The sequence below is a fragment of the Triticum dicoccoides genome, chromosome 2B (assembly GCF_002162155.2).
Source record: "Triticum dicoccoides isolate Atlit2015 ecotype Zavitan chromosome 2B, WEW_v2.0, whole genome shotgun sequence".
In the NCBI taxonomy this organism is placed as follows: domain Eukaryota; kingdom Viridiplantae; phylum Streptophyta; class Magnoliopsida; order Poales; family Poaceae; genus Triticum; species Triticum dicoccoides.
Genome location: NC_041383.1, coordinates 408,242,097 through 408,258,199, shown reverse-complemented (window position 1 = coordinate 408,258,199; position 16,103 = coordinate 408,242,097). Strand labels below are relative to the sequence as shown.

At 42.6% G+C, this 16,103-nt stretch overlaps 1 protein-coding gene across 1 annotated transcript in view; it reads right to left on the bottom strand.

Moving 5' to 3' along the window:
• The window catches only part of LOC119363935 (DDRGK domain-containing protein 1-like), a 4,312-nt gene extending 1,541 nt beyond the window's left edge, over nt 1-2,771 (bottom strand). Inside the window, exons 1-6 of the mRNA XM_037629308.1 lie at nt 2,531-2,771; nt 2,328-2,421; nt 2,124-2,230; nt 1,635-1,736; nt 1,391-1,552; nt 1,025-1,081 (exon numbers count right to left, since the gene is read on the bottom strand). Coding sequence (XP_037485205.1) covers nt 1,025-1,081; nt 1,391-1,552; nt 1,635-1,736; nt 2,124-2,230; nt 2,328-2,421; nt 2,531-2,671 — 663 coding nt within the window. The 5' untranslated portion in view covers nt 2,672-2,771. The remainder of the gene's footprint in view (nt 1-1,024; nt 1,082-1,390; nt 1,553-1,634; nt 1,737-2,123; nt 2,231-2,327; nt 2,422-2,530) is intronic.
• Nucleotides 2,772-16,103: the final 13,332 nt, after the last annotated feature.

Below are 16,103 nucleotides of genomic sequence, written 5' to 3'. Positions count from 1 at the left end.
TTTAGCCGGCTCTCACAAAAAATTATAGTACTAGGCTCAGTTTGTGGTTGCTGAACTATGTTGTTATGTGGTTATTTTATAATCTCTCATGGAAAATTAGCCATAAAGGTAGGTAAAAGCAGGTCAACCAAACACTAAAACAGGGTAAATAGGATGGGGCAAATGGGATTATGAGAATCCACCGCAATGCCAAACGCTGCCTTACTGTATTATGAGATGTTTGTATAAATCGAATGTTTGCCTCTTACACAGGTCATACACATTTTACAAGAATAATTACAAATACACATTTTATACAATGTTTAAAGAAAAACAGAACAATCAAAGTGAATTTTCGAAATAGCACAAACTTATGTTCCATATCATTTCCGACACAATCATATGTTAGTTTATCGCAATAATACTGAGGTTCCAGGTCAAATGACATGACATCAAGGTACAAGACAATATGGCTAAAATCTTAAGTATAGTAATTCCAAAACAGATGCAAGCATCCTTGAATTGATCTTAATAAAAGGGACTCTGGTATGAACATTGATATTATGGACACTAAGACTATGGACGACCATGATTTGACAGAACAAAAGTGCAAGAGATATTGAGAACCACCATGATTAGCCACTCTATCTTGTTGAAAATTTGTGGTTTTCAAATAATCTCTTTTCTAGTTAGTACCTTTCACAAGTAACCTCTTTCCAATGGAACAGAAGTGCAGTAAAGTAAGGCTAGTCTTTCTTGGGAGCCACAGTACAACACAGAACATGATTGTGGACTACAGCAGTGGCAACTGGCCTCCAGGCATCACTACCGGCAGAGCTTAGTCTAGGTTGTGTGTGTATTTGACCTACACGTATGCCAGTCGTACATACAAACATTTTATCTACCAATGCATCGCGACGCTAAGCTTTTGTGTTTTCTCAAGATAAAGAACAGAATCTTACTTTTATATAGCAGCAAATAAAACGTTAAACCATTTACCGATATCAACATCTAACCGTCTGATATAAAATGGCTCTTCAGTTACCTGGGTTCGCATTCCAAACTCTCCAGCAAGATCTTCTAGTGGAACACACTTCTGCTTCTGGAAAGTATGAAATAAATCAAAGCAAAGATTGTGGATTTAGTAAGACAAGTGGATCTTACCGATGCAATATACTTGGACAATGATAAGACAATAACACATCCTTCTACAGTTTAACAAACTAATGTTGACAATAATTTCAATGAAACACCTATCCAACATACCATGTTGTACAAAAATTAGATCATACATTAAGTTCTACTGCATTCATGATATCAAAAGCAAGACAGTTGATTTCTTCAAACAATGAATCAGTGGCAGCCGTCAGAAAGCATCACTAGACTACATCCACACACAAAGAAAGTGCACCTTGATGTATTCCACAAAATTGTGGAGCAAACCCTGGCCACCATCTTGCGTCTCACTTTCAGTTGTCCCTTCAGCATCAACTGAAAAGGCCCCTTTCCATTTCTCAAATTCCAGAGCAGCAGCTTCCTCTTCCTTGGCTTTCCGTGCCATAGCTTCTTCTTCCTAAAGCAATACGCAACTTAGCATGAGAGCTCAATATATAACAGCATCAAACAGAAGAATCAGGAGTTAAACAACTTCTAACCAATAATCTCTCTTGGGCCTCACGCTCCTCATCTTTCTTCCTTCTCATTTCCTCGTAACGGTCTTGATTAGTTCTCCTTGAATTCCGTGCTGCTTCATTAGCCTTGCAAGATATATAACCATGCAAGTGAGTAAAAGGCAATCAAATGCAATTATGTTCCATACTCTGCCGTGAGATGAACAATCAAATAAGCAATAGTTCAATTTTTAAGAAATGAAGATATAATCTCTCAATTGACATAAAATTAGCAATCAGTCATCTTGTATAAGGAAATAAGTGTAAGATGATAAGATGTATGCTAACTAGCTAGTGTCAGGAGCTGAAAGCACATTGTGACACTGGCATGTAGATGAACAATTTATATATGCTTGTGTAGCTAAAGTTGAAGGATTTGACTGAGTACTAATTTTGCACAAAATCTAAGGTTCCTAGGTGCAATTGCTGGCATAATAGAAGAATACATCAGTGCAACCTAATTCTTTGACCAACCTGGCGCTGCGCCTCCCGCTCTTCCCTCTCTTGCCTTTTCCTTTCCTTCTTGGAGCCTTTAGGGACATTGGGATCCTCCTCCTCGCTCCCTGACTCATCATCTGCAACTGCACAACCGAAAATTATCAGAGCCCAAGCTAGCTAGGGTTAATACTTACTGATGCAATCGATGGAAAGGCTAAGTCCTTTCGGGTGTTCCACTACCATCACGACTGGTGGACGCTGCCGACGAACTCGCCGCAGCTGGCCTCCTACGCATGCGGCGCGCAGCAGCGCCGCCACGAAGCACCCGCTCCCCCTGGAGCGAACGAAATTAGGCGATGCAAGATTACTGGCTAGGTAGCTACTGGGAGTGGGTTAGATTGGGCAAAGCGATGGAAACCTACAAGTGCGGAGAGGAGGGGTACCTGGAGTGGCTGGGGCGGGAGGCGGTGGTTGTCGACCGCGGCGGCGGCATCGGAGCGGCGGCGCCAGAGGAGGAGGGGGAAGATGGCAAAGACCAGCAGCGCGCACACGACGGCGGCGAAGATCCCGCCGGCGCCGTCCATCTTCGCAGCGTCTGATGTCCCTCTCGAAACCCTCGATTTTGCTTCGTTCTGCAAGGTCCGATGGATCGACCAATTTCTATTTTCCCGGACGAGTCGAATCGAATAGGGGACGCGACGACGACGCAAGTCCTCATGCACTGCAGTTCAGACGCGGGGATGGACGGTCCAGATCAAGGCTCCGTTTGTTTGCTCTTCTATGTACTTTTTTCCTTGCTAGCAAAAGGGCTCATGCGTTAGAACAAAAAAAAATATCGCACGCTCTTAATTTAAAAAATTGTCTATCATAAGAGTATTATTACGGCCCAAACAAAGATGGTCTTTGCTTATAGAAGTGCAAGTTCAAGATTTCACATATCTTCTATTTAAACAAGGCTTGCATGTAGATTTAATACGTACAAAGAAACAGGCAAGTGATTTTTATTTCGTCTCTAATCTTGATTTTGCTGAGATGTTTATCCACAATCCGGACCAGTACCAATCCGGATCAGTACCAATATGAAAGAAAGACGGATAATGCACTGTTGATCAAGATTGCACCCTAGATAGTATCTTTTTAGGGTCTGTCTAGGACACATCTAGATGTGACGTAGTTACGTCACATCTAAGCTGATGTACACTCTGTTTATGGTCTATTTTTTCCTAGTTTTTTTTGTTTCTTGTTCTTGCATTATATATTTGTGGGAGCTTAGATGTAACATCCTTAAAAAACATCTAGATGTGAATTAGACAAACTAATCTTTTTAAATGGTTAACAAGTAAAATAACATCATATTCAGATTCTATATATTTTTCTAATCAAATTCCATATATAACATGTTAAATTTGAAGTTACGGTTTAGAAGATATGAGTATTTAAAAAAAACATTTCATATGTACTGTGGGTTTAATGTCAGAAATATTAGAGTGTTTTTTATAAAATAATATGATGAGCTAAGAATCCCTATTTTTTTTATTAGTAGGTATAGATATATAAGGAAACTCGCAAGCTTTATTAAGATGTCACAACATTTATAGGGACGAATAAAATATCATCGGGCTGGCTTAACTAAGCATGGAGGCCAACCTCTAAAGGAAGTGCATTCGTTTTGACAGCGGGCGAATGCGGTGGGTTTCTTAGCAGTGCGTTGGACTCCTTACCTCTCTTTCCTCTCCTCTTCGATTTTTCTCGAACAATTGTATTTCCGTTCTATGTAATGGAAAGGGGCTTAGCCCGGTTAAAAAAAGTACATGCTTCGCGAGAGCATGAGCCTCGACATTCAATGTCCTATACTCATAACTAGAAATACCAAGAATCGGAAACACCAGCCTAGTCTATTTCATGTATCATTGCTCCATACATTGTTGCACTACCTTCCTTGATTGCTTCAATTACCACCTTACAATCCGATGCCACTTCGATCCTAGGGATCCTCGGCCAGTGCTAGCGCCTTCCTTACCGCCAAAGTTTCAATAGTTGTTGGGTCATTCAAATGATTGAAAACCACAGTCGTAGCCCCCTGATATACTCTTGCATGGTCTCGGCATATTGCAGCTACAACCCCGCGGTCTCCTTCCCTGGCCACCGCCGCATCCACGTTGATCTTAGCATGGCCAGCAATCGGAGGTAGCCAATGCCTTGGCCTCGGTATCGAAAGGGAAGAAGCCGGACCAGCAACCGGTTTTCTACAAAACCTTTATCTCATACATGAAGGAATTGATGAAACAGTGTGTCGCATACGTAGTTTGATATATATCTTTTGGATCGCTTTCCGTCGGGCTGGCGGGTTACTCATAGGGTCACAATCATCAATTTGTAACCCCCCTGCTGCATCGTCTCGTTCATGGCAAAAAGCCAGCTTTTGGCCTCCGTGTTCTGGTTCGCTCACATATGTTCGACCATGTCCTCCTCAAATAGAGTCCATACACTAAGAGACATGCTGCAACTGAGCAAAGAATGTCGCTAGCTATCTGTCGAGCCACATAGGACACACACGTGGGTAGTGGACATGTTAGGTTGATGGAGTACATCCCCTGTCGGTAGTGAGTGCTATGCAAGCCGCTAGATAAAGATATTCAGCTTTCAAGATACATGATTTTTCTAAGGCGGTGACCAAGCTTTGCTCTCCCTTTCTAAGTTTTAGTTCTCTTGTCATTCCTCTAGCCAACTTCTCTTCCCACTTCTTTTTACAATAAGATTGTAAGACGATTGAACCGTGAAACAGGCTTTGCGGTCTTCATTCCAAGCCCAAAAGTGATGTATTGTTGGGGAACATAGCATGCAATTTCAAAAATTCCTACGATCACGCAAGATCTATATAGGAGATGCATAGCAACGAGAGGGGAGAGTGTGTCCACGTACCCTCGTAGACCGAAAGCGGAAACGTTAGTTAACACGGTTGATGTAGTCGAACGTCTTCATGATCCAACCGATCCAAGTACCGAACGTACGGCACCTCCGTGTTCAGCACACGTTCAACTCGATGACGTCCCTCGAACTCTTGATCCAGTAGAGGGTCGAGGGAGAGTTCCGTTAGCACAACGGTGTGGCGACAGTGTTGATGATGTGATCCGTGCAGGGCTTCGCCTAAGCACTACGACGCTATGACCGGAGGCGTAAACTACGGAGGGGGGCACCACACACGGCAAAGAACAATTGATGTGTCTTTAGGGTGCCCACTGCCCACATATATAAAGGAGGAGAGGGAGGAGGCCGTCGGCCTAGAGGGGGCGTGCCAAGGGGGAGTCCAAGTAGGATTCCCAATCCTAGCTGGTCTCCCTTTCCTATTCCAAGAAGGGGAAGGAGGGAAGGAGAGGGAGAGGGAGAGGGAAGAGGGGGTCGTGCCCCCCCCCTTGTCCAATTTGGACTCCCTTGGGGGGGCGCCACCATACGGGCTCCCCTCTCCTATTCCCTTATGGCCCATTAAGGCCCATAACTTCCCCGAGGGGTTCCGGTAACCCTTCGGTTCCCCGATAAATATCCAAAACGTCTCGAAACCATTTCGGTGTCTGAATACATTTGTCCAATATAACAATCTTTATGTCTCGACCATTTCGAGACTCCTCGTCAGGTCCATGATCTCATCTGGAACTCCAAACAAACTTCGGTCATCAAAAACACATAACTCTTAATACAAATCGTCATCGAACGTTAAGCGTGCGGACCCTATGGGTTCGAGAACTATGTAGACATGATCGAGACACATCTTTGATCAATAGCCAAAAGCGGAACCTAGATGCTCATATTAGCTCCTACATATTCTATGAAGATCTTTATCGGTCAAACCGCACAACAACATATGTTGTTCCCTTTGTTATCGGTATGTTACTTGTCCGAGATTCGATCGTCGCTATCATCATACCTCGTTCAATCGTAATGCTAGGCTAATGGATGGGTCCTGTCCATCACATTATTCTCTAATGATGTGATCCCGTTCATCAAATCACAACACATGTCTATGGTTAGGAAACATAACCATCTTTGATTAACGAGCTAGTCAAGTAGAGGCATACTAGGGACACTATGTATTGTCTATGTATTCACACATGTACTAAGTTTCCGGTTAATACAATTCTAGCATGAATAATAAACATTTATCATGATATAAGGAAATATAAATAACAACTTTATTATTGCCTCTAGGGCATATTTCCTTCAGTCTCCCACTTGCACTAGAGTCAATAATCTAGATTACAAAGTAATGATTCTAACATCCATGGAGTCTTGGTGCTGATCATGTTTTGCTCGTGGAAGAGGCTTAGTCAACGGGTCTGCAACATTCAGATTTGTATGTATCTTGCAAATCTCTATGTCTCCCTCCTTCACTTGATGACGGATGGAATTGAATCGTCTCTTGATGTGTTTGGTTCTCTTGTGAAATCTGGATTTCTTTGCCAAGGCAATTGCACCAGTATTGTCACAAAAGATTTTCATTGGACCCGATGCACTAGTGTAAGTGCATCTAGTGCCCCTTAGTGATTTTGGTGTATTGAAGACTTATAGGTTAAGGGACTAATATGTTTGTGATTGTACACAGGCTCTATAAGTCGATGAGGAGTTTGATATTTACAATGAATGTCGACTCCTAAAAATGAATGTCTTCAGCTGAAGACTTTGGTTCTCCTAAAGTCTTTGAAAGTGAAGAAATTGGTGTGACCTTGAAGACTTGGATATTCATGCGAGGATTATGAAGCGTGAAGACTTTTGTTTTCGGAGTTTCGTTTTCTCCTTCTTGAGTCATAGGAAACACCATACTATTAAAGGGGGTTGAGGTAATACTAAGGAAACAGATTTCCAAGTGATGCTCATCTCCAAATCCGACACCTACCCAATCCTTTCGAGTGAGGCCATTGGAAATCTCATATTAGTTCAGTCAATTTCTTCAGTGATAGAGACGAAGATCTTATGGTCTCTGAGGAATTTGTTCTGACTGAGGAGTTAGGAATTCGCTAGTGTGGATTACCTACACAGTGAGGAACATGATAGCCCTGAGGAATTCAAACCTCAAATCCGACCGTTGTTGTGCTACGCGCCAGTTGTCCAAAATATCCTATCACCTAACGGTCATATCATTGAAGGGCATTTATGTCTTATCATGCCGGGCTGCTCCTTAGGCTATAAATAGCCGCCCCCTACAACCACTAGCTGGTTGTCTGCTCCGAGAGAAACTGACACTTGTCAATTGAGAGCATCCCATCCTCCGAGGACTTTGAGCTAAAACCATCAAGTGAGGAAAACCCAAATTCCAAACCCAAACACCTACAAACCCAAAGTGATTGAGCATCACTGAAAAGGTTGTTCCTGTGTGGAACTGACGCTTGTTACCTTTGAGGATTGTGTATCCTCTAGACGGTTAGGCGTCATGGTCTGAGCATCCAAGAGGAATTCTGGATTACCGAGTGACCAAGTCTGTGAAGGTTTGGAAGTCACCTGTGAAGACTTACGGCGAGTGTTGGGCGAGGTCTATGTGATCTTAGCTCAAGGAGAATACGGTGAGGACTGTGTGTCCGGGACTGTGTGTCCGGGACTGTGTGTCCTCGAGTTTAAATACTCAGCCGCTCCAACCAGATGTACAACTATCACAACAGTTGGAACTGATCTACCAAATCATTCTCTTCACCAAGCCTACGGGTTCTATTTCCTCAATCCTTTCATTTCCTCATTCATGTGTTGATGAACCTGATCATTACTGTTTGAAGACTTTGACTGAAGACTTTCTCTATTTTCTCAATCCTATTTCTTCATCTCATTGTCTTCAGTCTGCTTATCCTGTGTTTGCTTTTCATTTCATCACGATGACTATGCTATTGCTCTGTTATCCTTATACCCGAGTACTTATTCCGCTGTTAGTTGTTCATGACTTAGGAATTTCCTCACCCTGAAATTTCTCAGTGATGAATTTGTAAAAATTGCCTATCCCCCCCCCCTCTAGTCGACTAAACGCACTTTCAATTGGTATCAGAGCAATGTACTCCCTTGTTCTATGTGATTTTGGTTTAACCACCTAGAGTTCTAGTTACGTCGACTGCAGGAATGAAGAAAGTGACATGCCCCATCTTTGACGGTCATGAGTTGAAGGAAATATGCCCTAGAGGCAATAATAAAGTTATTATTTATTTCCTCATATCATGATAAATTTTTATTATTCATGCTATAATTGTATTAACCGGAAACATAATACATGTATGAATACATAGACAAACTTAAGGTCACTAGTATGCCTCTACTTGACTAGCTCAATAATCAAAGATGGTTGTGTCCTAACCATAGACAGGTGTTGTCATTTGATTAACGGGATCACATCATTAGAAGAATGATGTGATTGACTTGACCCATTCCGTTAGCTTAGCACTTGATCGTTTAATATGTTGCTATTGCTTTCTTCATGACTTATACAAAGTTCCTACAACAATGAGATTATGCAACTCCCGTTTACCGGAGGAACACTTTGTGTGCTACCAAACGTCACAACGTAACTGGGTGAATATAAAGGATCTCTACAGGTGTCTCCAAAGGTACATGTTGAGTTGGCGTATTTCGAGATTAGGTTTTGTCACTCCGATTGTCGGAGAGGTATCTCTGGGCCCTCTCGGTAATGCACATCACTATAAGCCTTGCAAGCAATGTAGCTAATGAGTTAGTTACAGAATGATATATTATGTAACGAGTACATAGACTTGCCGGTAACGAGATTGAACTAGGTATTGGATACCGACGATCGAATCTCGGGCAAGTAACATACCGATGACAAAGGGAACAACGTATGTTGTTATGCAGTTTGACCGATAAAGATCTTCGTAGAATATGTAGGAGCCAATATGAGCATCCAGATTCCGCTATTGGTTATTGACCGAAAACAGTTCTAGGTCATGTCTACATAGTTCTCGAACCCGTAGGGTCCGCACGCTTAAGGTTTCGATGACAGTTATATTATGAGTTTATGAGTTTTGATGTACCGAAGTTTGTTTGGAGTCCCGAATGAGATTACGGACATGACGAGGAGTCTCGAAATGATCGAGACATGAAGATTGATATATTGGAAGCCTATATTTGGATATCAAAAGTGTTCCGGGTGAAATCGGGATTTTACCGGAGTACCGGGAGGTTACCGGAACCCCCCGGGGGGCTTAATGGGCCTACATGGGCCCTAGTGGAGAGGAAGAGAGGAGGCAAGGGCTGGCTGCGCTCCTCCCCCCTAGTCCGAATAGGACAAGGAGAGGGGGGTGGCGCCCCCCTTTCCTTCCCCTCTTCCTCCTCCTTCCCCCCTTCTCCTTCTCCAACTAGGAAAGAAGGGAGTCCTACTCCCGGTGGGAGTAGGACTCCCCCTTGGCGCGCCCTCCTTGGCCGGCCGCCCCCTCCCCCTTGGCTCCTTTATATACGGGGGCAGGGGGCACCTCTAAGACACAACAATTGATCTTCAAGATCTCTTAGCCGTGTGCGATGCCCCCCTCCACCATAGTCCTCGATAATATTGTAGCGGTGCTTAGGAGAAGCCCTGCGGCGGTAGAACATCAAGATCGTCACTACACCATCGTGCTGATGGAACTCCTCCCCGACACCCTGCTGGATCAGAGTCCGGGGATCGTCATTGAGCCGAACGTGTGCTAGAACTCGGAGGTGCCGTAGTTTCGGTGCTTGATCGGTCGGGCCGTGAAGACGTACGACTACATCAACCGCGTTGTTCTAATGCTTCCGCTTTTGGTCTACAAGGGTACGTGGACAACACTCTCCCCTCTCGTTGCTATGCATCACCATGATCTTGCGTGTGCGTAGGAATTTTTTTGAAATTACTACGTTACCCAACATGAGTATCCCAAGTGGAAGGCCATGATGAATAAGCGACTCATGGCGATGAACAACGAACTGTGGACCGTCACTGGGATCGGTCTTACCGATCTTTGCAAGATGGCGGAGGCTGATGATATTCTCAAGTACGCTCTCCTCAACCTCATGGCGAAGGATGTCATCTGCTCCTGTTTGTCCCAAAATCAGTTCAGGAACATCATGCATCTCAACCATGCGAATCTTATCTGGGACCGACTCTCTGAGGTCTATGAAGGCCATCGAACTCGTCATGATCCTTGGTTTGAGGATTTCAAGGAATCTCTCAAGGAGATGACTTTCGCCCCAGAATCATCATCCACTGCACCATGCCTTATGGCAAAGGGTGCCAAGGTAAATGAATGCTACCTTTTCTAAATCTAGTGATGATGAATCGGGTGATGAATTTGGACCCGGCTACACTAAACTTGCTTCCCTTGCCACTAAACAACAAAGAGCTCTTGAAAAAGTTCAAAACATGCTAGATGAAAGCGATGATATATTGGGTGAGGAATTGAATCGAACTAAGGCTTTGACTGATAGTCTTCAGAAACTTCAGTCTAAGTTTGACAACCTTCAAAATCATCATAACACTCTCTTAACTGATCATGAGAAGCTTTCTTATGAATTTCTTCAGAGAAAGCAAGATCTTGAGAAGTTAAAAGTGAGTTATGAAGATCTTCAAAAGGAAAACGATTCATTGCCTGCTCAACAGATCAGTTCCGCACAGGAAGAATTTATTCCACCATGTCTAAAATGCATTGAGCGTGAATCTGCTAATTCCTCTCCTGAATGTTCAAATGCTTCTATTGCTGCAAATTCTTCAACTATCTCTCTGGCCACAAATTCCTCATCTGAGGATACCACAAGTATCACTGACGATAATGCAGGGCTGAAGGAATTATATGTGACACACATTTACAAAAGCCTCAAAGGGCATCAGACTCTTTGTGATGTGCTCAAAAAGCAGATCTTGAACAAGAACCCTAGGAAAGAGGGTATTGCCTTTGAGAGGAAACTCAATGTTGATGGGACCTACTGGAAACCTGAGCAGTATCCCAAAACCTCATGGGTTGCTGTGAAAGGACCTCGGGTAGATCCATGCACTTTATCTGGCTTTACTTGTGATTCTTCATATTCCTCTGATGAGTCATTTGACTCTAACTATAAATTGTTGAAGAATCAGAATTGTGAAGTATTTGCTCGATATGTTGGAACTAACTACAGGAACGGTCCCCCCTATGAAGAAAATCTAGGTTTCCAAAAGGTGCCTTAAAAATCTTTAGGTGAATGTCATCATAACGCCACCGATGAAGAAAAGGAACCCCAGATCAAATTCTTCATATGGACCAAATTCTTCATCAGGATCAAAATCCTCATATGAACATCATCATGCTAACACTTCTATTTCACAGGGAAAGCCTAAAGGCTATGAATATGTGCATTATTCTTCAAACCATTATGTTCATAAGTCCTCGAAGAATTTCTCTGCTTATTCATATGCTTATCCTAACCACTCTTCTGTGAAACAAAGTGCACTGGCTTCAATGCCATCTTTTTCTTATGGAGCTCGCAGAATGATGAACTCTTTGCCACCCCTCCAGATGTGGGTGGTGAAGAAAAAGAACTAATCTCTTATGCAGGGTCAGGTCTCCAGACGAACTTAATCGTCTGAAGAATTTGCTGGAGACTTGCATGTGCTTGAATGGACGCAAGCTAATCATGAAGAAATGAATCACTCATTTCTCTCGTCCTCATATTGCTATATCTGTTACTGTTGATGAAATTGATATCATATTATTCATTTGTGAAGTATATGAGTTTGTAAGTTGCACTAATTCATCTGCAGGATGAAGAAGCTAAAGCTACTGAGTGGGTCCTCGATAGTGGATGTACAAACCACATGACCGGTGACAGGAACTTGTTGATGGACACTAATTTATCACCATCACATCTGAAGCATATCACCTACGTTGACAAAGGCAAAATCAAGGTATTGGGTCTAGGTAAGGTTGCGATCTCAGAGGATAGACACATGGACAAAGTCATGCTTGTCGAGTCCTTAGGATTCAACCTCATGTCTGTCTCAATGCTTTGTGATCTTGATATGGTTGTTGTCTTTGGCAAATATCTTTGCATTCTGCTAATGGAATCTGACAATTCCAAAGTCTTCGAAGGCTTTAGGAAAGGAGACTTGTATATTGTTGATTTCTCTGCAGGACCATAGCCTGCCACATGTCTACTTGCAAAAGCTTCAGAATGCTGGCTATGGCATCGACGACTTGGTCATGCTGGGATGCGGAACTTGCATACACTCGCAAAGAAGAAGCATGTCATTGGCATCGAGGGTGTCAAATTCCTCAAAGATCATCTTTGTGGGGCTTGTGAGGCTGGAAAGATCACCAGAGCCAAGCATCCCTCAAAGACTATCATGACCACTTCTCGTCCCTTTGAATTACTTCATATGGATCTCTTTGGCCCTACTCATTATGCCACGTTCTCTAGTTCTGCATCATTATATGGCTTTGTCATAGTTGATGATTATTCTCGTTACACATTGGTGCATATCATCACTTACAAAAATGAAGTGCAGGAAGTCTTCAGACGATTTTCCTCAAGAGCTTCTACTAACTTCGGTGTGAAGATCAAGCACATTAGGAGTGATAATGGAAATGAGTTCAAGAACACTGGTCTCAATGAATATTTTGATATACTTGGTATTACTCACGGGTTATCTGCTCCCTATACTCCTCAGTAGAATGGCGTCGTGGAGCGCAAGAACAGAACCCTTGTTGAGATGGCTCACACCATGCTTGATGAATACAAGACACCACAGCGCTTCTGGCCTGAAGCTATTGATACTACGTGCCACATCATCAACATGGTATATCTTCACAAATTCTTCAAAAAGACCTCATATGAACTCCTCACTGACAAGAAACCCTATGTAAGTTATTTCAAAGTCTTCGGTGCTAAATGCTAGATTAGAGATCCTCACCATCACTCTAAATTTGCACCGAAAGCACATGAGGGTTTTATGCTTGGTTACAGAATGGACTCGCACACCTACAGAGTCTTCAACATCAATCATCACAAGATTGTTGAAACTGTAGGTGTGTGGTTTGATGAAACTAATGGCTCGCAACGAGAGCACCTACCTCCTGTGCTAGATGAAATGTCACCTGAGGAGTCCATCAAGTTCAAAACTACTGAGGATATCATCCCTACCGAAGAATCTGCTGAAGAAGTCATTTAGGATCGTGAAGAAAATCACACTGTTGTTGCTGAAGAAAATGGTCCTGAAGAAATTGCTAGGCCTAAGCAAAGTCATCAACCTACACATCCTCGCGTTGCAAACGAAGTGAAGATCGAGAAAATCATTGACGACAACAACGTACCAGGTACTCTCACGCGCTCAAAAGCTTCACACTTATCTAACTTTTGCGGGCACTTTGCGTTTGTCACTATCACAGATCCCACTAAAGTTGATTAAGCATTCATGGAATCTGAGTGGATTCAAGCCATGCAAGATGAATTGCATCAATTCGAGCTCAACAATGTGTGGGAGCTTGTCAAGCGACCAGACCCACGCAAGCACAACATCATCGGTACCAAATGGATCTACCGCAACAAAAAAGATGAAAATGGCCTTGTGGTGAGGAATAAGGCTCGTCTTGTAGCTCAAGGCTACACACAGGTCGAAGGAATTGATGTAGATGAAACTTTTGCACATGTTGCTAGACTTGAGGCTATTCGCATATTGCTTGCTTACGCTAACCATCATAATATCATCTTACATCAAATGGATGTGAAAAGTGCATTCCTCAATGGTAAGCTTGAGGAAGAAGTATATGTTGCTCAACCACCAGATTTTGAGGATCCAAAATTTCAGATCACGTGTACAGACTCAACAGGGCCCTCTATGGCCTCAAGCAAGCACCTCGGGCGTGGTATGACACACTGACAAAATTCTTCATGAAGAAAGGCTTCAAACCCGGTTCACTTGACCCAACTCTTTTCACCAAAGCATATGATGATGAATTATTTGTGTGCCAAATATATGTTTATGATATTATCTTTGGCTGTACTAACCAATGTTACAGTGACGAATTTGCCTATATGATGAGTGAGGAATATCAAATGTCTATGATGGGAGAGTTGAAATTCTTCCTAGGTCTTCAAATTCGTCAACAATACAATGGCATATTCATATCTTAGGAGAAATACCTCAAGGATGTGTTGAGGAAATTCGGCATGCAAGATTGCAAAGGCGTCAAAATCCCTATGCCCACAAATGGCCATTTATGCACCGATGAAAAATGGTAAAGACTTCGATCAAAAGGTATACCGCTCCATGATTGGCTCTTTATTGTACCTATGTGCATCTAGGTTGGATATTATGCTTAGTGTTTGCATGTGTGCCCGATTTCAAGCTACACCGAAGGAATCACACCATAAGGCTGTGAAGCATATTCTTCGATATCTAGCTCACACTCCAACACTTGGATTATGGTATCCCAAGGGCTCTTTCTTTGATCTCATTGGATATTCTGACTCTGATTATGCTGGTGATCGGGTGGACCACAAGTCAACATCAGGCGCATGTCATTTCCTCGGACGATCCTTGGTATGTTGGTCCTTGAAGAAGCAGAACTGCGTATCACTCTCTAGTGCTGAAGCTGAGTACATTGCTGCTGGATCCTGTTGTGCTCAATTGCTATGGATGAAGTAAACCCTCAAGGACTATGGCATCAATGTGAAGAATGTGCCATTCTACTGGGACAATGAGAGTGCTATCAAGATTGCTCACAACCCAGTTCAGCACTCGAAGAAAAAGCACATCCAGATTCATCATCATTTTCTTCGTGACCATGTGTTGAAGGACGACATCTCCATCGACCATGCAAATACTGAAGACCAGCTGGCTGATATCTTCACAAAGCCCTTGGATTAGAAAAGATTTAGCAAGTTGTGGTGTGAGCTAAATATCTTAGAATCTTCAAATGTTCTTTGAAAAGGACACGCATCCTAACACTTATGCAAATTTGATGACTTAGATGTGCAACACATGAAGTAACGTTTTTCTTCAAACAATGAAGATTAACCCTCTAAGTGTGAAGAAATTAATGAAGAATTTGATTCTCAGAACCCTACGACAATTGTACGCGGTGTCTGAAGTCATCATTCTTATACGGTGGGTTACGCCACCAAGCAAAGTTGAAAATCTTCAATTTGACTTTTTCTTCATTTTGAAATTCCTCAGTTGTTCAATTTTTTCAACTTTGCATTGTCTTCACTCTTTCCGTCGTTGTTCTTCATTGACTGTATATATAATTGAGTTTTTGTGTCCTTTACAGCATTCACTTATTGTTAATTCTTCAAGTTGCCTTTTCTGCTAAGTGAATATGATCGGACCCTTTTCCCTTTGATGCTAAACTCAACCCAGTCTGTTCACAAATGCTTCATGTGCGTTCTATTTGAAACCCGTTCAAAATCTTCACTGTGTCCTTGTCAGCTGAAGAATTTGCGAACGAAGCATTAAAATATTCTTATCTGAATTTTCGGCTTTTGCCGCTCAAACCATTACACATCCCACAATAAGATTTATCTATTCATCCATGATCTCCACCACACTGTACATGGGTGACACATGTCGCTAGGATGAGAAGGGTCAGGGGCACGTTCGTCCATTTTCCTCGGGCGAGCAGTTTTTCACCTCGGCTATAAATATGTGACGCCCGGATAATTAAGCTACAATAATCCCACGCTAATGATGCCACATCACCTCGGTTACTGTTGCTAACCTTGCAATGATTCGAAACCGTTTCAAAATTTAAATTCTAAATTTGTCAAACAAAAGTTTTCAAAAGTTGAAACAAAAATGTTCGCTGAGTGCCGAATATTACAAGGGTAATTATAGTAAATAAAACATATTTTTAGAAAGTGCCTGAATATTTTAAAATGAATTAAAATAGAAAAGAGAAATAATAAAAGAAAATGCAAAACAAAAAACAAAATAAAAAAGAAAAGAAAAAGACCCCCCCACTCGGCTATGGCCCAGCAGGCCACCGCCCCCCCCCTTTGGGCCTCAACCCACCAGGCCGCCAGGCCGGCCCACCCCGCCGCCATAACCTC